At 39.6% G+C, this 25,224-nt stretch overlaps 2 protein-coding genes across 6 annotated transcripts in view; one reads left to right on the forward strand and one right to left on the reverse strand.

The window, feature by feature from the left end:
* XPO5 (exportin 5) overlaps positions 1–7,861 on the reverse strand; it is a 47,668-nt gene extending 39,807 nt beyond the window's left edge. The window contains exons 1-6 of one of the 4 annotated variants that reach the window (XR_011075783.1): positions 7,571–7,861; positions 5,739–5,860; positions 4,762–4,834; positions 3,542–3,679; positions 3,196–3,378; positions 244–270 (exon numbers count right to left, since the gene is read on the reverse strand). Coding sequence is in view for 3 of the 4 variants with exons in the window: in XM_068559301.1 (XP_068415402.1) it covers positions 244–270; positions 3,196–3,378; positions 3,542–3,679; positions 4,762–4,834; positions 5,739–5,860; positions 7,571–7,675 (648 nt within the window). In the remaining variant the exon portion in view is untranslated. The remainder of the gene's footprint in view (positions 1–243; positions 271–3,195; positions 3,379–3,541; positions 3,680–4,761; positions 4,835–5,738; positions 5,861–7,570) is intronic. The other 3 variants (XM_068559302.1, XM_068559301.1, XM_068559303.1) reach the window with 3 other exon arrangements.
* Positions 7,862–7,943: 82 nt separating this feature from the next.
* The window catches only part of POLH (DNA polymerase eta), a 30,619-nt gene continuing 13,338 nt past the window's right edge, over positions 7,944–25,224 (forward strand). The window contains exons 1-4 of one of the 2 annotated variants that reach the window (XM_068559305.1): positions 7,944–8,261; positions 10,799–10,939; positions 11,180–11,314; positions 12,752–12,879. In XM_068559305.1, coding sequence (XP_068415406.1) covers positions 10,803–10,939; positions 11,180–11,314; positions 12,752–12,879 — 400 coding nt within the window. In that variant the 5' untranslated portion in view covers positions 7,944–8,261; positions 10,799–10,802. Of the gene's footprint in view, positions 8,262–10,798; positions 10,940–11,179; positions 11,315–12,751; positions 12,970–25,224 lie in introns of both variants that reach the window. The other variant, XM_068559304.1, reaches the window with a different exon arrangement.

A 25,224-nucleotide genomic window follows, 5' to 3' on the forward strand; every position in this document is an offset into this window, starting at 1 on the left:
ACCAAGGCTGAGGGAATTCCCTGGTGGTCCAGTGATAGGACTTCTTGCTTTCACTGCTGACAGCATGGGTCTGATCCCTGGTCGGGGAACTAAAGCTCCTACAAGCCGCATGGCACGGCCAAAAACAAAAGCAAAACAAAAAAAAAAAAAACCAAGGCCAAGGTCACCCTCCACTAGGTATATGCATCCCTGTACCTGAAAGCCTCAAAGAAGCCTCCTTCCAACTCCACCAAGAGCTCTTACCTTTGACTCCTGAGAATTATCTGTCTTCTGAAAGAAAAGAAGTATAAGGATCTAAATGTTTTTAAAGAGCAAAAGGCTATGTAATAACTTTCCAGCCCCATAATCTAGGCCCTTGAACAATGATTTTCAAATACTCAACTTTTAATCTTGGAAAAGAAGACAACTTTACTAAGAACACAAAACTGATATTCTCCCAAAGGAGGACGGGTTATTTTAGTTTCAGCAATATGACAAAATTTACTAGAACATTAAGATCCACAAAGACAGTTTCAACACACACAGTTTACAAAGAAATACAACTAACAGATGAACAATGAAGCAGGCTCGACATTGCTAGTGATGAAAGAAATATAGTTTAAATCAAAGTATTAGCATTTTTTCTACATTAAAATAGAGACAAATTATAACTGGCAAAGGTATACTGAAATGATGTAATGTTAACGGAAAAAAGCAAGAAACAAAATTAAAATGAGTACCATTTATGACCGTGTATGTAGGGACATAACTGTAGGAAAACCACAAACACAAAAATATTAAATGCTAAATAGACCAAAATAATGTCTGTTCAGTAAATTATACAATTTATAATTTTACAAGCAGGAATAACAACTCCTGAAGTACTTGAAAACTTACCACCATTAGCATCATAAAGGATTTGTTTTACAATTCCTTTTCTCAACTTTCAAAAAGTAATTTTTCTAACAAAGAACAAGTATTAAGCCCTCACCATCAGTGGTCAAAGAGCGGTGTTAATGGGGCAGAGATGAGTAGAACCCTCTCACCAGCATCTACTGATGCTGCCCAAGAAGGAAAGGGATCCAGGCAACAACAGCCAAGTCCAGCCTTCACCATCTCCTCCAACAAATCCTGCATTCCCATTCGGATCCTATCCTCCTGCCCCCTGGGACCAGTACAGGAGCCAGGTGATGGGACAGGGAGAGTAAGCCTACTCATCCCATCCTTGTTTACCATTCAGCCTACTCCCTAGGTGGGAAGGTGAAGGGATGGAAGCAGAGAAGGAACTATGAGGAAACTGAGAAGTTTCAGGTACAAGAGATGTCCCTTGGTGCGCTCTGGTCCTGGTAGCCTGGTTTAACAGATGGAGATAATGGACACCAAGGCTAAAGAAAAACACCAGTGGATGTACTTCTAATTTGTGTCAGACCATCATCAATCGGCCCTGCTCTGGCATGTTGGCTAGATTTCTAGGGCACTGAAGCATTCATAATTTGTTCACGTCTCTTAGGGATTAAATCTCCTAGGGGAAAATGAAAAGAATACCTCTTTGGACTTCCCTGGTGGCACAGTGGTTAAGAATCTGCCTGCTAGTGCAGGGGACATGGGTTCGAGCCCTGGCCCAGGAAGATCCCACATGCCGCGGAGCAACTAAGCCCATGCGCCACAACTACTGAGCCTGCGCTCTAGAGCCTGCAAGCCACAACTACTGAGGTCCGCACGCCTAGAGCCCGTGCTTTGCAACAAGAGAAGCCACTGCAATGAAAAGCCCGTGCACCGCAACAAAGAGTAGCCCCCACTCGCCGCAACTAGAGAAAGCCCGTGCAGCAACGAAGACCCAACGTGGCCAAAAATAAATAAATAAATAAAAAAACAAACCAAAAGAAAACAACCTCTTTCACACTCAATACACATAGGTTTTTAAACGCAAATACTTTGATATTTTCTTTTGTAAAATCTCAGGGAGATATTTTGGGGGAAAGAGTCCATTCTGGTAAAAAGAATGGGGCGTGAATTCCACTATAATCATTTATTAGGGGATCTTCAATAATTATTCTCTGAAATTCAGTTTCCTCATCCATAATATGGAGACAATACTTTCTGACTCTTAGGGTTGTTTTGAGGATTAAATAACATGTAAAGCAAGAAAAAGTATATGGCATATATTAGGTATTCATTGTGAGTTTCTCCCTACCCTGACACCAATAGTACCTTGTCATCATTTGTGTTAGTATCTAGTGCTTCCCTGAAAATAGACTTAAGGAAGATGTCAGAGGTAGAAAACCCCTGGCAACCCAAATTTTAATGATTTTTTTTGTGTGAAATAAGCATGTATGAGGATTCTAGATTAGGGTTCTGAAACCTCAATACTATTGACATTTTGGGTCAGAAAATTATTTTGGAAGACTGTTCTGGGCATTATAGAATGTTTAGCATCGTGCCTGGCTTCTACCCATTAGAGGCCAGTAGCAACCCCTAGTTGTGACAACCTGGGGGGCAAAATCACCCCTCCTTTTGAGAACCACGGTACTAGATTAACTTTCACACGGCCTTCTTCTAAAGGCTCTCTGCTAAAGATGACAATGATTGGAAAGACAGTATCTGGTTTGCCTTTTTCTGCAGAAGAAAAACCTCATCAGGAAGAAATACCAGGAATCATGTAATCAAGATTAATAAAACTTGGCACAGTTTCCACTGCAAAAGGGACCAAGACTAAATGGGACATCGAAATTTAACAGGGATACTATCCTGACCTATCAGGAATCTGGGTTTTCAAATATTAAGAATTAACCTTCAGGGAGTTCCTTGGTGGTCTAGTGGTTAGGATTCGGTGCTTTCACTGCCGTGACCCGGGTTCAATCCTTGGTCAGGGAACTGAGATCCCACAAGCTGTGCGGCATGGCCAAAATTTTAAAAATAAATTAAACAAACAAAAAAGGAAATTAACCTTCATTTTCATACTATTTTCTTAGGAATTTTCTTACTATAAAAGGAATTATTTTTTTCTGGTAGGTATGGAAACTCATTGAATTGAGCTTCTTAGAAAATTAATTCCAGTTTTTCCTGTCATCTTTGTTTCTTTTTTGCTTATAAAATAGCCATTCCGTTTACTAAACTGAACACCCTAGTTTCTTGCTAAAGGATTAACTTTAAAAAACAAACAAACCCACTCATGTTAGAAGAAAGAACTTCAGGGAGGTGGTATTTATCCCTTACCACTTGTTGGTACTTGTTCACATTTTCTTGAAGTGTGTTAAGTAGAAAAGTGAAGATTCTTTCCATGTTCTGGGTTAATGTTTGCTGGATATCCCTTCGTCTTTGAGGGGGTAGCGTCTGAAAGGTCACTACGTCCTCTGCCAGTCGCAAAAGGATGAACATCACTAATTCTGTCTGTGTTTCCTATACCAATAGAGAGAAGGTAGTTAAATGAAACCAAAATATGTTTTTCATTATAAATATGACCAAAGGCTCTTTTCTGCTGACAAGACAAACAAACCAACCAAAAAAACCCTGAAGAGCAAACAAAAACAAAAACCTGAATTGATACAGCTGTACTACATACCCCTTGTTTGGAAAGAGTGTCCAATTCTATTAGCATGTCAGGCCAGTGCTGTGGCCACTCCCGCTTGATCATTTCTACTACAATTCGAGACAGAACATCTTTAATGTGGTTCTCCTCTTCCAAAATGTTCAGTGTTCCCTGAAAAAGCATAAGAGATATTAAGAGGTCTGCAAGACTGAATTCAAGGGAAAAAATTGGGCTGTAAAAGTGTACGAAACTCATGAGCAGGCCTACTTTTAAACTAAACAGAATAAACAAACCTGTTCTCCATATCTGAGTCACCTGTCCTGAATTCTCACTAATCACCCTTCCCACTTAAAGCTTAACAGAGGGTTGCATCGGCTAATAAAATGGCTGTCTCATGGAGCAAGGAAGACATAACTGCTCTTCTCCTTTACAAACTGAAGAGACTCTCATATCGATTGTTTTCATTTTGTAAGAGGGCCAGGGTGGAAAAGTATGGAAATAAGGAACACATTGAGAGGCTGATAAAGTGGGACAATAAGGAGCAACTGAATATTTTACCAATAGTTCTAGTATTAGAAGATACAGAAAGACCATTACTGGGACTCTCTTCTGAAGTTTGATATCAAGACTAATGAATTATGACTTCTATCAAGTTTCCCCAGAATTAATAAAATACAAATCCTTAGCTAGCTAAGTTAATAATCTTGAAGGGAATTTTTTTTTTTCCTATTAACGACACTAGACTTTGGGGACGTAAAGGGGTGTGAATTCCCCTGCTCGTGCCCTTTGTGAAACAGAACATAAAAGGCTATGGATTCTAAACATGTTCAAAGTCATATTCTAACACCTGAAACAAACTCATTCAGCATATTTTTTATTGCTAATATCATAAAGTAATTCACTTTAGAATAAAAGGAAACAAATAGCAAAGTGTAATCTAATTTAGAATTGATTAATCTAAGACTCTTACTCATTTGCTGAAAATGTTTAATCTCTCTGCCCTGTCTTCATAATTTTAAAAACAGAAGTCAACACATACGGGATTAATTAAATCCAGTAAGAGAAACGTGATGAACTGTGATTTCTAGTGATGGTGGTTCTTTTTAACTTGAAGGTAACATTTAATATTATATAAAGCATGCTGTTTGACCTATGCAGAAGCAGTGAATTTTCACACAAATGCTACATTGGAAAAGTCACACTTTGTCTAAACCACCTCGGAAACACAAGTCTTCCAACCAACCATTCCTTACATTTGCAATCAGCTCCATGACACTGTTCTTCAGATAGACCTTCTCCAATCGAGACATGCTGTTCCACCGAAACCTGGCCACCAAAATGCATAAAGTCAACAGAACCAAATTAGAAGTCTTCCCTTCAGATGAGATTAGCTTTGATTCCTGTGTTAAAATTATGCTGGTGATTTCATTAAGAAACTATACTTTGGATTTTGGTATCCTTCAAAGAATGGACAGAAACAGTCCACATTTAACCAAAATGCTAACAGAAAAAAAGAGTTTTATATAGGCAGCAGTCCATTAATTAGAATCAACACAGGATCTGTGCACAGATGAGCTTTTCCCCTTGATTTTATTGACAGACCAAAAGCAAATATATACCTGGGACAACTGCAACAATGTAGCTGATTTTCAGAAAATAGAATTTGAAAATACTAACTTCTTTTCTGAACTGGCTTAGGGAATAGCACAATTCCAGAAAAACTGTCGCTAAATGTTAAAAGCTGATTCTTCTGATAGGCACTGGGAGTAGGAGACTCCAGTTAGGAAGGGTTTTCAGTTATTCTCATATAATCTTGCTTAGAATTTGCCATTCACACTCAAACTTAAAAAAGAAAAGAAGAAGAGAAAAGAAATTAAAGACATGTTGCCTAATCAGAGATTCATTTACCTATACACTGCATTATTCTAAAAAAACTCTGAGGTCTGCTGGCATATATTAGGAGCTCAATAAATGCTAGCTAAATGACTATGAGCTAATACTTGCAGAATGCTTAGTATGTACCATGCACTTTACACAGATGAAGAAATTTGAGAAAGGTTAAGTTCCGAATGAGAGCTCCCGTGAGGTTGTGATAACCTCTCAGGAATCATTCCTTTCTCCCTGGGGATTGCTCTTTTCTACTCACCTAAACATTACCTCTATGAGTTATACAAGAAATACAGATTTGCTCTCTCACACACTTGAGTGGTAAGGTCCAAAAGCTCCTTACTTGACAACGTGTTCCAGGATCTGAAGGCCAAAATGTCTGACAATGGCAATTTGTGTTTTCTCAGCCAACCGCAAGCCACAGGGGACACATATAGGGCACTTTTCTTTAAACTCCTCACAAAACTGAAAAGAAGAAAAGTTAGTGTTTCCCTTAGGAGCCAAGAAAGTGTAAAGACTAAAAAAAAAACACTTCATCTTCAACTCCAACCTGAGCTATATTTTTAAGCTGCAAAATCTAGATCAATATTATATGAATAAAGAACTGATAAACATTCCTTTCACTTTGATAGTTCCAGATTTCCCATGCAATGGCCAATTAGTGTTAGAAAAAATAAATTTGACATAAATGAGTAAAAAATTGTTAGAGGGCTTCCCTGGTGGCGCAGTGGTTGAGAGTCTGCCTGCCAATGCAGGGGACACGAGTTCGAGCCCTGGTCTGGGAGGACCCCACATGCCGCGGAGCAGCTGGGCCCGTGGGCCGCAACTGCTGAGCCTGCGCGTCTGGAGCCTGTGCTCCGCAACAAGAGAGGCCGCGATAGTGAGAGGCCCGCGCACCGTGATGAAGAGTGGCCCCTGCTTGCCACAACTAGAGAAAGCCCTCGCACAGAAACGAAGACCCAACACAGCCATAAATAAATAAATTAATTAATTAAAAAAAAAAATTGTTAGAGATACACCCCTGAAGTATACAGGTAAAATGACAATTTCTAGGATTTGCTTTAAAAACCTTTGGTGGGGGGAGGGATAAAGCAAATGTGGTAAAATCTTTACAGCTGCTGAGTTTAGGTGATGGGTATACACAAGACCATTGCAGCATTCTACTTTTGTGTCTATCTTTAATATTTCATAGTAAAAGACAAACTAACAGAACCCAAATATTTCTGATTCCAAATCCTGTGGCATACATCTATATATTGTAAAGTTTTCTCCAAGTGATGCTCAGTCTACTTTATGAAGTTACATCTCTTAAAATACGCACGGCACGAATATTTCTTCCTAGAGGTCATTTCTCACAGCCCACATACATTGTTTGATGGGGGAATAAACTCGAATTGTATTAGCATCCCCATTGGTTTTGTATTAGCATTCCCAAATTACACCACAAGAGTCAGTCCCGGTAGCAGAGCATCCGACAGTCAAGAAAACTACTTTCAGGAAACCAAAAGACCCTTGTTAAAATGCAAAGTAAGTGGTAGAAGTTCATCTTTGCGCAAAACAGCCTAAGAATATCACACAATAAAAAACATGGGGGGGTGGGGTGAGAATTAGGCCAGAAATACCCAAGACACAGAAGTGGGTTATGGAGAGGTGTAAGGGTGTTAAGTAAAGGGGCACTAGAGGGGCTGGAGCTCGGTTAGGGCGGGTCAGGAGTGGGTCAGCAAGGAAACGTTTAGTGCAGCGGAGACTATAAAGAATGTGGCCGGTGTCGGGGACGGGTTGGACACGTGCGCCACGGGAAGGCGAGGGGATGCAGGGATGTGGGGTTTGAGGGAATAGAGTGGGTGCAGCCGGCTGCGGAGGGGGTCGTGGTACGGAGAAGAGTAAACAGAAGTGGCGAGGGGGGAGGAGAGGGCAGTGGGAAGTGGTGGTGCGATGAGACGTCCACAGAGAGCTAGGGACGAGAGCGTCCCGGGAGAAGGGCAGGCGCGGCGAGCACAGAAGACGGGGAGTGGTAAGAGGCGCGGAAAGCGGCGAGGGGAGGGCCCCCAGGGGTTGGGGACCGAGGTCCAGGGGCCGCGTGGGCGGGAGACGGCCAGGATCGTGGGCTGCGCCGGTACGGCTGGGGCTGGGGGAGGGTCTCGGAGCAGGCCCGGGGCGACAGACTCCAGCTACCTTGAGGGCTTCTAGCCGGTAGCGCTGGGTGGAGCTGGGGTCCATCATGATCGTCACCGCTTTCACCAGCTGCTCGCACAGCGCGTTCACTTGATCCATCGACATGACTAGTGCCACGCGCCGCAAGCGCGCACCACGGACGTCCCGGAAGCACTAGGCACGGACCGCTCCGTTGGCGGGACCACACGCTGGTACCCGGCCGCGGCGGGCTGAAGGAGGACGGTGGGGAGCGGGAGGAGGAGCGTTAGCCGCAGAAGACCCAGCCGGGAAAAAGCCAGCGCTGCGCACGCGCCCGACCGTCCAGTACGCATGCGCCCGCGGAAGTGGCGACTTCCTTTTGAAGGTTGCTCCTTGGTGGGCGGAGCGAGAGACTTAGGGGCCGCGGTGCGCAGGCGCGTCAACGGCCCTCGGCGGCGCGCGCGCCGTATAATTGTCGGGAAGGCTGTGCGCAGATCTCGGTGGCTAAGGCTGGACCTGCCTGGCTGTGCCGGCTGCTGCCAGGGCGAGGATCGTCTGCGCGCCTAGGTCCTTTTCTCCTTCGTTGCCGGGAATAAATCTCTCTCGAAACCGACTGATCCGTTCCCGGAAAGGGGACGGATATTCAAGACCACTTCATCGTCCTTCCAGTGGACACCGAGCCCAGCATCGGTGGCGTCCGCTGGTGGCGGTTTTGCCAAGTGTTGTCACATTGGTAAGAGAATTTAGAACCGTTCGGTATCTCTGTTTTTAGACTTTTCATGTTGCCTTGGCTATTGGTTGTATAATATAGCAGTGACTGGGGACAACATTGGGCCAAAATCACATGAAATAGAAATACTTGCTCACAGAGAGAAAAGGCCCTGGTATTGCCTCTTAAGAGGATTTTTCTTGTGGAAAAAAAATGGTAGCTCTTAAACCTCCCTCTTCACCTGTACGTATTTTCCTGGGGTGTGTTATCACCTGATTGGCACCAAACTTGTTTTGTAAAAATTGGGGTAAATCGAGATCGTTAATGATGAATAATTGCAAATACCGAAGGTTTGTACAGTTTTGATCATTTGAAGTGCTATATATATCATATACATGAAATATATATATGTATATCATATATATATGTAATATTTATATGACTTCAGAATAGTGTAATCCTTATTCCCAAAGGAGGGTTTTGGCAGAGAGTATGTTTCATTTTTCATCTTTAAAAAACCCTTGCTTTCTCCAGCAAAATACATAAACTGAAAACTAAAACAGTTAAAATCTGAATATCCGTTTTGGTTTTGTATATTTAGGAAATGTTTGCTGTACTTAAATCACTGCTCCCTGTTCATACTCCACTTCTAGTGTTTGTATCTAATATGGTACTTACCTGGGTGTGTGTGTGTGACAATGCATTTACTGTTTTTAATCTGGCGTTATCTGTTCCAGGACTGTACAAAAGCCACTTCAAGGTAAAGTGATTTCTGACATGTTATGGTTTTAACTTATAAATGTTTAAAGTTTACGTTCTGCCTGTTTTAGGTGAGTGGAATTTGTAAGGAATTAATGCCTTGAATACTCTGATTTTTTGAATTCATCATTTTCTTTCCCCTAATCTTCCAGCTTTGTAGTTGCATGACACTTTTTTCAAGGTGAATGTTAATTTTTGACACTTTTTTAAAAAAAGAATACAGTTGAGTGCTTACTCAACTGTATAACCTGTGTTCTCTCATATTTAAATCATGAATTACTGTGTTTCCACAAATATCTTATTTACCTTAAGTCAGTGGTTTTCAATCTCTGCTTTTAAAAATCATGAGAGAGAGAGAGCTTATTAGAGAGAGCTTTTAAAAATCATGATGGCCAGGTCACACCCATACCAATTAAGTTACATGTCTGGTGGTAGAAGCCAGAAATCAATAGTAATAAATGTTCCTAGGTGATTCTAATCTGTAGCAAAGTTTGCAGAACCACTGCTTTAGTTTACTGAATCCTTCTTTTAGGTTTCTAACAATGTTAAATGAAAACGTTAGTCCGTATTCACTGTGTATAAGGTTTGTTCTTTCAGTCTAGCATCCATACCTTTATATATGTCTGTCTACAAATAGTATGTAGTATTGTTTTCTTTTTGTCTTCAAAAATTTACATGAATGGGTAGAAAATCACCTTTAGAACATCGCAAAGTAATTGTGACAGGCCAGATCCACTGATGGGTGCTTAGTGGTTGAAAGTTTGAGGAGAAACAGGGTATTTGCATAGTCTCAAAGTATCTCTCCTAAGAAAGGAAAAAATAGTAGCTTTACAGTGAGAAACCTAGCAAACACTATCTCAACTAAATGATATGCTTAACATCACCAGTATTAACACACAGCGACATCATGAACCTCCCAACATGATACACTGAGAAAAGCAGAACCCTTCCATAATATTCTTGCTAAAAATGCATAACCTCAGTCTCATCAAGAGAACACGTCAGACAAACCTAAACTGAGAGACATTCTCAAAGCAACTTGAGTAGTTCCCTTCAGAAGTGTCAAGGTCATGAAAAACATGAAGTGTCACAGATTGGAGAAGACTAAGGAGACGTGATGACTAAGACTGGATCCTAAGCTGGATTCTGGAACCAAAAATGAACATTAGTGGAATAACTGGTAAAATTCAAGTAAAGTTTGTAGTGTGAATATTATACTAATGTTCATTCTTTAGTTTTGATAATTGTGCTGTATAAAATGTTAGCATTAGGGGAAACTGGGTATAGGAGAACCCTACTATATTTGCAACTTTTCTGTAAGTGTAAAAGTATTTCAAAATAAAAAGTTTTTAAAATTCACATGAATGCTTTGATATTATATATCATTTTCTGCTTCTCTTTTCCCTGAACTTATATTTGAGATTTGTCTGTCAACTAGATTAACTGTTGACTTTATCCCTCCATTGACGTGCATTGTGGTTTTAATTTGCATTTCCCTATGACTAATGATGTTGAGCCATTTTCATGTGCCTGTTGACTATTTGTATATCTTCTTTTGTGAAGTGTTCAGTTCTTTGGGGGGATGGGTATTCTTTAAAGCTTTCAATATTTATTACCTTTCTAAAGTTGTATCAGTTTATTATTTTCCTGCCAGCAGTATATGAAAATGCCTGTTTCATTATTGTTCATTTCCATGTTCCCATGCTTATGGTAATTCAACAATGGAAGAATGGAAATATAATTTTCTTTGGTACTTTTTATTCAATATCCTTTCTAACTGTCCATAAAATATTGTCTTACAGAAAAATGGCTAATGGACAAGACCGGGTAGTTACTCTAGTGGACATGGACTGTTTTTTTGTTCAAGTGGAACAGCGGCAAAATCCTCATTTGAGGAATAAACCTTGTGCAGTTGTACAGTACAAATCATGGAAGGGTGGTGGGTATGTGTCATAGTTATTGTTGTACCTCTCAACTACTGTTTTAATCTATAAGAATACATGGCACTATGCTAGGTCCTGTTTTTGAGGGTTCTGAACTGCTGTGTTTGAGACTGAATAGTAGCATCAGTGACCAGAAAGTTTCTACTATTATGTTTATAACCTATTCATCATGTTAAGTTTTAATTATTTTTGCTTGTGATCATGTAATATTTTTCTGTTCCCCTTTTTTCCTAACCTTAGAATCGTTGCAGTAAGTTACGAAGCTCGTGCATTTGGGGTCACTAGAAACATGTGGGCAGATGATGCTAAGAAGTTATGTCCAGATCTTCTACTGGCACAAGTTCGTGAGACCCATGGAAAAGCTAACCTCACCAAGTAAGAAGAAAAGCTTGTTTAAGGGGAATGGAAGAGTTGGAAGCATTTCATGAGGCTAGGAACTCATGTTTCTAATTTGTTTTATGTAAATAACATCTGAAAAAGTTCCCTTTAGTCAGCTAAATTTTCATTGTGGAATGAAAACAGATTTTAGTATTGCGTTTTAGGAACAGTTCAGAATCATTATTACCTATAATAATTGCTACCCTTAATACCCTTTCAGTTCCTTAATTATTTAAAAATTGGTTGTTATAATTAAAACTTAATTCCACTTCCCATGTTCTCAGGCCAAATGTCTGAAGTGTTTGAAGTAATTAAATTGACTGTGAAACTAATAAAGAGTTTTTCCAGAGAAGGCTGAGTCAAACTCACATTCTAGTGCAATATCTAGAATTATTTGCCAGAATTGAACAGTCCCAAAGAAGCTTAATTTCTCTGTTTGTGAACTGAGCTATCTGCCCAGATTTTAGAAAGTTAGCCTTGGAATGGGAGGCATTAGTATAGGCATAGCCAAGTTAGAGGTAGATACAAGCCCCAGTCATTATAATAATCCTAATAGCTAGTGTATAGTGAGCATATGTCGTATGCCAGGCACTGTGTTAAATTCTTCATTGGCAGTGTCTCTTAAATCTCACATTGTTATAAGGAAGGTTCTAGTATTATCCACCCCCCCACCCCCCCACACACACAGATGAGGGACCGATTTAGAGAGGTTAAATAATTTAAGTTCACACAGTTAGGAACTGGAAGACTGAGGGTTCAATTTTTTCAGATCTCCACGTTCTCACAGTACACTATACTGTGTGGGGTGGTGTGTGTAGGGATCATGCTTTGACTTGGGACCTGAGATATTCCTGAATTCACCTATCAATTAGAAGTCTAAAGGTGGAGTGTCATAGCCAACCTCACATTGGGATTATTGCCAGAAAAGAAGACAGATTTGACTGAAGATTAATACTGTAACCCTAAAGTAGAATTAATTCAGCTAATGGATATATGCTATGTTGTATTGAATAGAATTTTATGCTGGGAAAGACAATGTAACTTCCCAGAAATATAGTTGACTTCAGAGTGTGATTTTGAAAAGCCTCATGCCACCAACTTAAAACTGGATCATTTATTTTACTCTTAAAATCTTCATCAAATAATGAACAAAGGCAGTTTTAGAAAATTTAGGAATAAGTTTGTAGACCAGAGAGTTATTAATAAAGACTTGGTAATTTAAAATTATTATTTTAATAATTAACCTGAGATGCCAGGTTATAAAAATAAAAATATGATTTGCAGAAACATATGTATACTTAGTTTATCAAATATTCTTAAAAATACCTTGGAGTGATTTACTTAAGAGTCTGTGAAAGAACACCAACTACTGCAGTAGGGCATCCTTGCCTTGCTCTGTATGTGTGTGAGTATATTGTGCTCTCATGCTCTTAGGTACCGGGAAGCCAGTGTGGAAGTGATGGAGGTAATGTCTCGTTTTGCTGCGATTGAACGTGCCAGCATTGATGAGGCTTATGTAGACCTGACCAGTGCTGTACAAGAGAGACTGCAAAAGCTCCAAGGTCAGCCTCTCTCAGCAGACTTGTTGCCAACCACCTACATTGAAGGGTTGCCCCAAAGCCTTACAACAGCAGAAGGGACTGTTCAGAAAGGTACTTCCATAGCATCATATTGCTTCTGCTTCCTGCCTTTGGAACCTGCTTTGCTTGGTCACACTGCTCCTTCTTGGATTGATTGAAAGGAAACTTAAACTACAACGTGAATGAATCACAAGGACTCACATGGAAGCATATACAAATTCTCTTATCTTTCCAGGTATATGGATGTTGAGAAGCTGTGAAATCTGTATTAACATCAAGTTTCTCTTTAGACGTAACTAGGGCAGGTTAAAGTTATCAGTAGAAGGCTGACTGAGCACTTCCGTTATTTGTAGGTTAATTTATATTATTGTAACTTGGTTCATAAGAAGAGTGAGCTTTTTTAAGGGGACCTAAACAACAGGGAGTTGAATTACTCAAAATTTCTAATCAGTTCTCAGAATAATGTCATCGATGGGCTGTTCAAGGCCTCTCTCATTTTACTTTACTTATTTTACTTCTTTTCCCCTTCATAGTGATTCCCCCTTCTCCCTTCCTACCCCACAAACCCTCTGGCACTCACTGATGTATATCTTCTTAAATATGTATATGTCTTTATAAATTGTACAGTGTTGCTTTGTACATGTGCTTTTAATTATTTTTATTTGTCTGCTATTATCATTTTTCATTTATTTTTTTATTTATTGAAATGTAGTTGATTTGCTATTACTTTCAGGGGTACAACATAGTGATTCAATATTTTTATAGATTATACTCCATTTAAAGTTATTATAAAATAATCACTGCATAATATATCCTTATTGCTTATTTATTTTATGCACAGTATTTTGTATCTCTAAAACCCCTACCCCTATCTTGCCCCTTCCTCTCCCCTCTCCTCACTGGTAACCACTAGTTTGTTCTCTATATCTGTGAGTCTGTTCCAGTTTTGTTGTATTAATTCATTTATTTTTTAGATTCCACATATAAGTGATAACACAGTATTTGTCTTTCTCTGTCTGACTTATATAACGTATGCTTTTAAAACTTGTGCTTTTTAAGCATGTGAAAAGGTGCTCAACATCACTAATTATTAGAGAAATGCAAATCAAAACTACAATGAGGGGCTTCCCTGGTGGCGCAGTGGTTGAGAATCTGCCTGCCAATGCAGGGGACACGGGTTCGAGCCCCGGTCTGGGAAGATCCCACATGCCGCGGAGCAGCTGGGCCCGTGAGCCACAATTACTGAGCCTGCGCGTCTGGAGCCTGTGCTCTGCAACAAGAGAGGCCGCGATAGTGAGAGGCCCACGCACCGCGATGAAGAGTGGCCCCTGCTTGCCACAACTAGAGAAAGCCCTCGCACAGAAACGAAGACCCAACACAGCCATAAGTAAATAAATAAATAAATAAAAATTAAAAAAAAAAAAACAAAAAACTACAATGAGGTATCACCTCACACTGGTCAGAATGGCCATCTACAAACAACAAATGCTGGAGAGGGTGTGGAGAAAAGGGAACCCTCCTACACTGTTGGTGGGAATGTAAATTGGTACAGCCACTATGGAGAACAGTATGGAGGTTCCTTAAAATCTAAAAGTAGAACTACCATATCGGGGCTTCCCTGGTGGCGCAGTGGTTGAGAATCCGCCTGCCAGTGCAGGGGACACGGGTTCGATCCCTGGTCCGGGAAGATCCCACATACCCTGGAGCAACTAAGCCCGTGTGCCACAACTACTGAGCCTGTGCTCTGGAGCCCGCGAGCCACAATTACTGAGCCTGCGTGCTGCAACTACTGAAGCCCGTGCACCTAGAGCCCATGCTCCACAACAAGAGAAGCCACCACAGTCAGAAGCTGTGCACCACAACAAAGAGTAGCCTCCGCTCGCTGCAACTAGAGAAAGCCCGTGTGCAGCAATGAAGACCCAACACAGCCAAAAATAAATAAATAAAATAAATAAAGTTAAAAAAAAAAAAAGAACTACCATATGACCCAGTAATCTCACTCTGGGCATATACCCAGAGAAAACCATAATTCAAAAGTATACATGCACCCTAGTGTTCATTGCAGCACTATTTACAATAGCCAAGACATGGAGGCAACCTAAATGTCCATCAACAGGAATGGGTAAAGAAGACGTGGTACATATATACAATGGAATATAACTCAGCCATAAAAAAGAACAAAATAATGCCATTTGCAGCAACATGGATGGACCTAGAGATTGTCATACTGCGTGAAGTAAGTCAGACACAGACAAACATATGATATCGCTTATATGTGGAATATAAAAAAAAAAAAGGGTACAAATGAACTTATGTACAAAACAAGTAGCGTCATGGATGTAGAAAACAAACTCATGGTTACCAGGGGATAAGGTGGTGGCGGAGGGATAAATTGGGAGAGTGGGACTGACATATACACACTACTATATATGAAATAGATAACTAATAAGAACCTGCTGTATAGCACAGGGAACTCTACTCAATACTCTGTAATGACCTATATGGGAAAAGAATCTAAAAAAAAGAGAGTGGATATATGTATATGTGTGACTGATTCACTGTGCTGTACACCTGAAACTAACACAACATTGTAAACTAACTATACTCCAATAAAAATTAAAAAGAAAAGATGCAGTTGAGCATAAACTGCATCAATTTGCTGTGAAACAATGTTTAAAAAAATTTGTGCTTTTTAATTACATGATAGTACTGTTATTATAGGTCTCATTCTTTTTCTTAATTTTCTTTCATTGCTGATTTTATACATCTATTCATGTAGCTGTATTTATGTGTAATTGATTGCTTTTAATTGCAGCATAATCCGTGGTATGGATCTACCATGTTTACAGACCCTTCTCCTACTGATGAGCTCATTGGTTGCTTCTCACGTCCTTCTGTTTATATGATGAATGTCCTCATTAATCCTCTTTTGGACATATGCAAGGGTTTCTCTGGGAAGTATTTTCAGGAGTGGACTGCTAGATTATAGGGTATACACATACACTTAGTTTCACTAAATACTGCCAAATTGCTCCCCAGAATAGCTGTAACAATTTGCCCTACCTCTGACAGTACACAAGAATTCCTGTTTCCTCCATAGCCTCACCAGCAATTGGTATTATCTAATATTTTAAAGTACCTGCCAATGTGATGGCTATAAAGGGGTATTTTATGTTTTGGGGTTTGTTTTAATTTATACTTCTCTTTACTAATTGAGGTTGAGCTTCTCTTCATATACTTGTTAGCCAATTGAGTTTCTACTTTTGTGAATTGCTTATTTATGATCTTCACCCAATTTTCCATTGGATTTCTGCCTTTTTTTGTTTTCGGAAGAGCTCCTTGTGTATCCTAGTTGTTGGTCCCTTGTCTATTTTTGACTCTTCAAATATCTTTTCCCAAGTCTGTCATCCATTAACTTTGTTTATGCTGTACTTTGTTGAACAAATTCTTTTAGTCCTTCAGTTTTTCACCTTATGGTTTGTGCATTTTGAATCTCATTTTAGACATCCATTTCTACCAGATGTTCCTAAAGACATTTTTCTACATTTTCTTCTATTTGCCTTATAGCTTATTTTTAGGCATTTCAGCTATATGGAGTTTACCTTTATTTGATTTAAGGTAGGGAGCCACCTTAGTTATTATTCTTATAGTGAGTCAGTTTTCCCAACAATTATTTATTAATAATCCATTCTTTCTCAACTTATATATCAGTGGGTCTGTTTCTGTAGTGTCCCATTAGTGTCTGCTTCTGCTTCAAAAACACTTTATTAGTTTGTAGTATGTCATAATATTTGATAAGGACTCCCCTCTGCTTTTGTTTTTCAAAATTGTCTTGGCTATTTATGCACCTTTTATTGTTCAATACATGTTTTAGAATACATTAGTTTAATTCTTCAAAAAATCCTGGGAGTTATATTAAATTTACATATTTAGAGAGGATAGTTATCTTAATGCTAAGTTATCCCATCCATAAACATTTCACCAATTTTTTAGGTCTTCATTTATGTCCCTTTTAGTGATTTTTGTTTATTTTTTAAAATTTATTTTATTGAAGTATAGTTGATTTACAATGTGTTAATTTCTGCTGTACAGCAAAGTGATTCAGTAAGACATATATATAATTCCTTTCATATTGTTTTCCTTTATAGTTTATCACAGGATATTAAATATAGTTCCCTGTGCTATACAGCAGGACCTTGTTGTTTATCCATTCTATATACTATAATAGTTCGTATCTAATAATCCCAAACTCCCAATCCATGCCTCCCCCTGCCCTTGGCAACCACAGGTCTGTTCTCTATGTCTGTAAGTCTGTTTCTGTTTTATAGATAAGTTCGTTTGTGTCATATTTTAGATTCCACATACCTTTTAGTGATTTAAAAAAAATTTTTTTTAAATAATTTTTTGGAACAAGTTGCTTTTATTTTTTATTTTTTTAATATTTATTTATTTATTTAGGCTGCGCCAGGTCTTAGTTGCAGCACGCAGGATCTTTGTTGTGCCGTGTTTAGTTGCGGCATGCGGGATCCTTAGTTGCTGCATGAGGACTACTTAGTTGCGGCATGTGGACTACTTAGTTGCGGCATGCACTCATAGTTGCAGCGTGCGTGTGGAATGTAGTTCCCCGACAGGGATTGAACCCGGGCCCCCCGCATTGGGAGTGAGGAGTCTTACCCACTGGACCACCAGGGAAGTCCCCCTTTTAGTGATTTTTTAAATTAAAATTTTTGATTTATATTTCTGCTGCTTCTGAAATCTAGAATCCAGTATGTTTTCCTTTTTCTTTCTCATCTAAACTTTTAATTGATGTAATATACATAAAGTATATAAATTGTACATGTACACCTTGAGTGATTTCACAAAGTAAACCCACTTCTGTAAGCAGCACCCAGATCAAAAAACATCAGAATTCTAGAAGCCACCTTTGCCTACCCTCCCAGTCATTATCTATTCCTCTCCCCCCTCTCCTATATAACCACTGTCCTGATTTCTATTTAGCTTAATTTTGAACTTTTTTTTTTTTAAATTTATTTATTTATTTTATTTGGCTGTGTTGGGTTTTCGTTTCTGTGCGAGGGCTTTCTCCAGTTGCGGCAAGTGGGGGCCGCTCTTCATCGCGGTGCGCGGGCCTCTCACTGTCGCGGCCTCTCTTGTTGCGGAGCACAGGCTCCAGACGCGCAGGCTCAGTAGTTGTGGCGCACGGGCCCAGTTGCTCCGCGGCATGTGGGATCTTCCCAGACCGGGGCTCGAACCCGTGTCCCCTGCATTGGCAGGCAGATCCTCAACCACTGCGCCACCAGGGAAGCCCTGAACTTTATAAAATTGAAATTATGCAGTATATACTTGAGTCTGGCTTCATTCACTCAACATTGTGAGATTCATCCATTCTGTTGTATATAGTTGAGTCTCTGTAGTATTCCAGTGTATGAATATACCACAATTTACCCATTCTACTGTTGATGGATATTTGGGTTTTTTCCTGTTTTGGACCACTAAGAATAGCGCTGCTATGAACATTTTTGTAAATGTCTTTTAGTGTATGCATTTCTGTTGAGCATATGACTAGAAGTGCTCAGTTATGGGGTTTGTCTGTACTCAGCTTTAGTTTGCCTGTACTCAGCGTTAGTAGATACTACCAAAAGGTTTCCAAAATGGTTATACTGATTTATAATTCCACTAGCGGTATATGAGAGTTCTAGTTGTTCCACATCTTTTTCAACACTTGCTTATTTCTCTTTTGTTTTTTAGCCATTTTGATGAGTGTATAGTGATATCATATTATGGTTTTACTCTGCACATTCCTGGTGTTAATGAAATTGAGCACCTTTTTGTAAGTTGATGACCATTCTTCTTTCATGAAGTGCCTGTTTAAGTATTTGCCCATTTTTTTGGTTTAATTGTCTTATTCATCTATAGGACTTCTTTATGTATTCTGGATATGAGTCATTATCAAATATATGTATTGCAACATCTTCTGGTTTGTGGCTTGTTTTTCACTCTCTTTTTTTTTTTTTTTAATTTTTTGGCCACGCCGTGCAGCGTGTGGGATTCCAGTTCCCCAACCAGGGATTGAACCTGTGCCCCCTTCAGTGGAAGCATGGAGCCCTAACCATTGGACCTCCAGGGAATTCCCTTGTTTTTTACTCTCTTAATGGTGGCTTTTGATGAATAGAGGCTCTTAATTTTAATTTGGTCCAGTTTGTCTTTTTTTTTTTCTTTATGGATAGTATTTTTTTTTTTAAAGAAGGGAGTCTTTTTTTTTTTTTTTAAAGTATTTATTTATTTATTTATGGCTGTGTTGGGTCTTCGTTTCTGTGCGAGGGCTTTCTCTAGTTGTGGCAAGCGGGGGCCACTCTTCATCGCGGTGCGCGGGCCTCTCACTATCGTGGCCTCTCTTGTTGCGGAGCACAGGCTCCAGACGCGCAGGCTCAGTAATTGTGGCTCACGGGCCCAGCTGCTCCGTGGCACGTGGGATCCTCCCAGACCAGGGCTCGAACCCGTGTCCCCTGCATTGGCAGGCAGATTCTCAACCACTGCACCACCAGGGAAGCCCTGGATAGTATTTTTTAAGGTCTTCTTTACCTATTCAAGATCATGAAGAAACTCTCCTATATTATTTTAGAAGCTTTATTGTTTTGCCTTTTACATTTAGATTTACTATCCATTATGTGTGTGTCTGCAGGATGTGAGGTAGGGATCAAGATTCCTTTTTTTATTACATGAGTATCCAATTATAATATCCTTATTAAAGCTTTACTTTTTTCTAAAAAGGTCTTGTACATTCATTATGTTAGTTCCTAGATGCTTTAATTTTTTTTAATTGCCATTACAATTTTGTGTTTTTTTCTATTATATTCTCCACTTGGTTATTGATGTGTAGGAGAATGATAAGTGATTTTTTTTTGGTAAGCTTATCTTTATTTACTTTATCTGCCTGACAAAAACTTGAGATATAATCTGCATGAAAGTGCTTTAATAAAATGTACTTGATTAAAGTACATTTAAATATTAAATGGCTAAATGGTTAAAAATATTTTCTTAGGGATTTCCCTGGCGGTTCAGTGGTTAAGACTACTGCAGGGGTCACAGGTTCGATCTCTGGTCGGGGAAGTTCTGCATGCTGCGTGGTGTGGCCAAAAAAAAAAAATTTCTTAGACTAGAATTAAATTAGGGCAATTAAAACTTGCTTTTATGATAATATTAGATTATGATAGTTCTAGATACCAGGTAGAAAAGAATCTGGGTCTTATTATTTTTTTTAATCGAAATATTATGAAAGTGGAATTCAGCTGGATCTCACAGAGCAAAGATTCTGCGTCTAGAGGCTTTTTAACACCTTTTCATACACATTTTCTAGTACTTATGATAATGGCTATATTCAAAACGATGTATCTATTCTCCCCTTCATTTGTAACATGTACTTTAGCTTTATTTTGTAACATTATTCTTATTTATTTTTTAAATTAATTTATTTTTTATTTATTTACTTTTGGCTACATTGGGTCGTCATTGCTGCGCATGGGTTTTGTCTAGTTGGGGTGAGCGGGGGCTCCTCTTCATTGTGGTGCGCAGGCTTCTCACTGCGGTGGCTTCTCTTGTTGCGGAGCACAGGCTCTAGGCACGTGGGCTGTAGAGCACAGGCTCAGTAGTTGTGGCACATGGGCTTAGTTGTTCCACGGCATGTGGAATCTTCCCAGACCAGGGATCGAACCCGTGTCCCCTGCACTGGCAGGCAGATTGTTGACCATTATGCCACCAGGGGAATCCCAACATTATTCTTATTTAGAAGAGCTCTTTTAGTAAAAATCTTTGAATGTTGGACGTTAGCCAAAAGGATACAAATCTATAGCAAGTTAACTTCTTGGGGGACTTGTAAGGGCAATATGTTATTACTTGTAGAAACAATACAGATTTGTTCAGAAAAAGCTCCAAGAGTGTTTAGCTTATTTCTAGTTACAGTGGTGAATTTTCCATGGGTTCCATGTTTTAAAGTAAGATGTAAGATATTAAAGTTTAGTTTTGCTGTCAACAGTTGTATGATGCCTTTTAATGTGTTGTATTGAAGGGTAGAGGTGGAACTACCCAGGGAAGCTTATGGGAAGGACCGTTGAGGAATTATTTTATTCTCTGATCCTGATAGCAGAGTTTATCAAGGTGGAGGCTGCAGATCTTTTAGTTCTTTAGGGAGAATACAATGGACAATGTAATGTGCCACTTAAAGGAGGCAAAGTTATGGTACATTTGCCTTTATTGATTTATTATTATTATTCTGGGATCAGAGTAAGGAAGGGTTTTTTGGTTTTGTTTTTTGTGTTGTGTTTTTGTTTTTGTTGTTGTTGGGTTTTGGGGGGGTGGTTGTTTTTAAAGGCAAATCTATTGATTATTTTTGACTGCATTGGGTCTTTGTTTCTGTGCACGGGCGTTCTCTAGTTGTGGCAAGTAGGGGCTACTCTTCATTGCGGTGCGTGGGCTTCTCAGTGCGGTGGTTCCTTTTGTGGAGCACGGGCTCTAGGCGCATGGGCTTCAGTAGTTGCAGCACGCGGGCTCAGTAGTTGCAGCATGCGGGCCCTAGAACCTGCGGGCTTCAGCAGTTGTGGCGCATGGGCTCAGTGGTTGCAGTGCACGGGCTCTAGGGTGCGTGGGCTTCAGCAGTTGTGGGTCGCAGGCTTCGTTGCTCCGTGGCATGTGGGATCTTCCCAGACCAGGGCTCGAACCTGTGTCCCCTGCATTGGCAGGCAGATTCTTAACCATTGCACCACCAGGGAAGTCCTGTTATTGTTTTTTTTCTTTTTTTCTTTTTTTTTTTTTGTGGGGGGGCTTAGCTTTGTGTACTACATTTTACTGTGTAGCTAATTTTTTTAAATAAACATTTGGAATTGGTTTTATAATACTTTATTATTTCCTTCCTTCTGCTGACTTTAGGTTTTGTTTGTTCTTTTTCTAATTCTCATAGGTAGTAGGTTAGATTGTTTATTTGAGATTTTTCTGGGTTTTTCTTTGTTTTTGTTTTTTTTTTGGCTGCGCCGCACAGTATGTGGAATCTTAGTTCCCAACCAGGGATTGAATCCACGCCCCCTGCAGTGGAAGCGCAGAATCTTAACCACTGGACCGCCAGGGAAGTCCCCGAGATTTTTCTTGTTTTTTTGAGGAAGGCCTATATCTCTATGAACTTCCCTCTTAGGACTGCTTTTGCTGTATTCCATAGATTTTGTGTGGTTGTGTTTGGTTTTACAGTACTTTAAATTATTTGCTGTTTAAGGGTTTTTTTGAAGGCTGTATGCCCTTTTGAAAATCTCTTGAAAGCTGTGGACCCTTGCTTGCCTCAGAAAAATACATATGTACATGTAAGACAGTTTTGCATGTAGTGTTCAGGAGATTCACAGACCCGCTGAAACGTACATACCTCAGAATAAGAACGATTATTACACGTTACATTGGTTTTGGAGGGCAACTCGTTGTTGAAGAGCTCTCTGCTGAAGATGATGGTACAGACCTTTGTTGGTGGTCAAATACTACTTCAAATGGACATGCTCCTCTTCTATACCTATCTTTCTTACATTTTTATGTAAAATGCCAGTGTTTTAAAGAAATCTTATTTCTGTATGAGGAAATAAAAGGTATTCATATATGAAGGAAGAAGCTGCTTTATTGTGTCTAGTTTAAATATTAAGCTTCGAGATGCAGTGATATCATCTTATTATTTAGAGTGCTCAGAACAGTACAATGTCTAGGAAATGATTTATGATGATATTATACTCCTGAGTCTTCATATGATGTGTGTAATAAAAAAAAAAAAAACACCTGATAACAGAAATTAGCTGATCTAAGTGCATATACCCTCCCAGAAATTGTTTTTTCGTGGATGTGACATATTTCAAAGCTAGGAAAATGAGTCGAGGTATTTGTGATGTTTTTATACTGAAGTTCCCATTCAACTTTACCATCGTGCCTCTTAATGGGTCCTACTCAGCCATGCTGCATTTGCAACTTTGTTTTTTCTGTTTCTGAAATAGTTATGTGTGTGGAAATCTTAAGTAGTAAGGTTAATTAAAAATAATACTCAAAAATTGCCAGAGTGAAAACTTACCCTTCGGGACCATTTTGTAACTGGTTTGTGTTAGCTAAAGAACTCATTTGTTCTCCGTTTGCTTCCTCTTAATTCATTTATTTCTAAGCAAGTATTGAACATGTGAACGCATATAATAAGAAACAGTTGTGTAGTGGTATAAAAAAATATAAATCAACTGTCAGGGATTTCCCTGGAGGTCCAGTGGTTAAGACTCCATACTTCCACTGCAGGGGGCATGAATTTGATCCCTGGTCAGGGAACTAAGATCCCCGCGTACCACCCGGAGCAGCCAAAAAAAAAGATGATAATGATAATAATAATAAAAATAAAAATAAAATAAAAAATCTAAAAAAATAAATCGATCAATTGCCAAAGTTGAGAGCTGTAAGAGTTGGCTAGACTCCTTGCAGGCTTTGACGAAGTAAGCTGCCATATTGTAAGAGGGCCTTTGGAGAAGCCCCCATGGCTATGCTCTGAGAGCTGCCCTCTGCTGACAGCCAGCAAGAAAATGGGGACCTCAATCCTACAGCCACAAGATGATAAACTTTTTTATTTTAATTTATTTTAATTAATTTATTGTTGGCTGCGTTGGGTCTTCATTGCTGCGCGTGGGCTTTCTCTAGATGCAGCGAGTGGGGTCTACTCTTCGTTGCTGTGCGCAGGCTTCTCATTGTGGTGGCTTCTCTTGCTGTGCAGCACGGGCTTTAGGCGTGCGGGCTCAGTAGTTGTGGCTCATGGACTCAGTAGTTGTGGCTCGCGGGCTCAGTAGTTGTGGCTCGCTGGCTCTAGAGCGCAGGCTCAGTAGTTGTAGCGCACGGACTTAGTTGCTCTGTGGCATGTGGGATCTTCCCGGACCAGGGATCAAACCCACGTCCCCTGCATTGGCAGGCGGATTCTTAACCACTTTGCCACCAGGGAAGTCCCCAAGATGATAAATTCTGCCAACAACCAAAGGGAGCTTGGAAGGCACTAATCAGCTCATAGCACAGAGGAAGGTACACCCGTTATCAGTATAGGGACTTCTCTTTTGTAGTTATGGTCCCTAGAGTTGTGGGCCATAGCTAAAGGTTTATCAGTTTAATCCCGAAGTTTTGGCACAAATTACCAGTGCTCACTCTTACAACAGTTCTAGTCAAATGCAGGTGACATGCCCATGTTTATAGAAAATCCTGGGGAATCTACTCTCCCCCCCCCAAAAAAGAAACTAGAATAAGTGAGATTAGCAAGGTTGCAGGAGACGAAGTCAATATGCAAAAATTGATTGTATTTCTATATATTAAAATTTTAAATGGGAAGTTGAAATTTAAAAAGCAATAGCATTAAAACCATAAAATTATTAGAGATATATTTAACAATATATGTGGAAAAACTAGTTCAGTGAAAACTACAAAACATCACTGACAAATTAAAGATGAAATCAATGAAGAGACCATGCTCATGGATTGAAAGATTAAATAATATTAGAGTTCATATCTCCCCAAATTGACCTACAGATTCATTGCATTCCCTCCAAAATCCCAGCAGGATTTTATAGAAATTGATAAACTGATTCTAAAATTTGTATGGAAATGCAAAGGATGTGGAATAGCCAAACAATTTTGAAAAAGAACTAAGTTGGAAGACTTTACCTGATTTTTAAGAGTTAACTATAAATTTATGGGGACTTCCCTGGAGGTCCAGTGGTTAAGATTTTGCACTTCCACTGCTGGGGGCACGGGTTTGATCCCTGGTCGGGCAACTAAGATCCCACATGCCGCACCGTGCAGCCAAAAACAAACAAACAAAAAACACAAGCAAAGAAGTTTGAGGTGGCCTAGGCAAGAATGAAGGAAAGCTGAATAAAATACGGTGGGTTGCAATGGATATGTGAAATATTTTGAAGTGGGCTTTGGTAACTAAATAACTATAATAAAGGGGAATAAGAGAAAAGAAGCCAGGGGACTTACCTGGTGGTGCAGTGGTTAAGAAGCCTCCTGCCAACGAAGGGGACATGGGAAGATCCCACATGCCAAGGAGCAACTACTGAAGCCCGCGTGCCTAGAGCCTGCGCTCTGCAACAAGAGAAGCCACCACAATGAGAAGCCCGTGCACCGTAACAAAGAGTAGCACCCGCTTGCTGTAACTAGAGAAAGACCATGTGCAGCAACGAAGACCCAAGGCAGCCAAAAATAAAAATAAATAAATTAATTAATTAAAAAAAAAAAAAAAAAGAAGAAGCCAATATTAGATTTTAAACCTTTAAGAGAAATAGGGAGTTG

The sequence above is a fragment of the Eschrichtius robustus genome, chromosome 12, assembly GCF_028021215.1.
Source record: "Eschrichtius robustus isolate mEscRob2 chromosome 12, mEscRob2.pri, whole genome shotgun sequence".
In the NCBI taxonomy this organism is placed as follows: Eukaryota; Metazoa; Chordata; class Mammalia; order Artiodactyla; family Eschrichtiidae; genus Eschrichtius; species Eschrichtius robustus.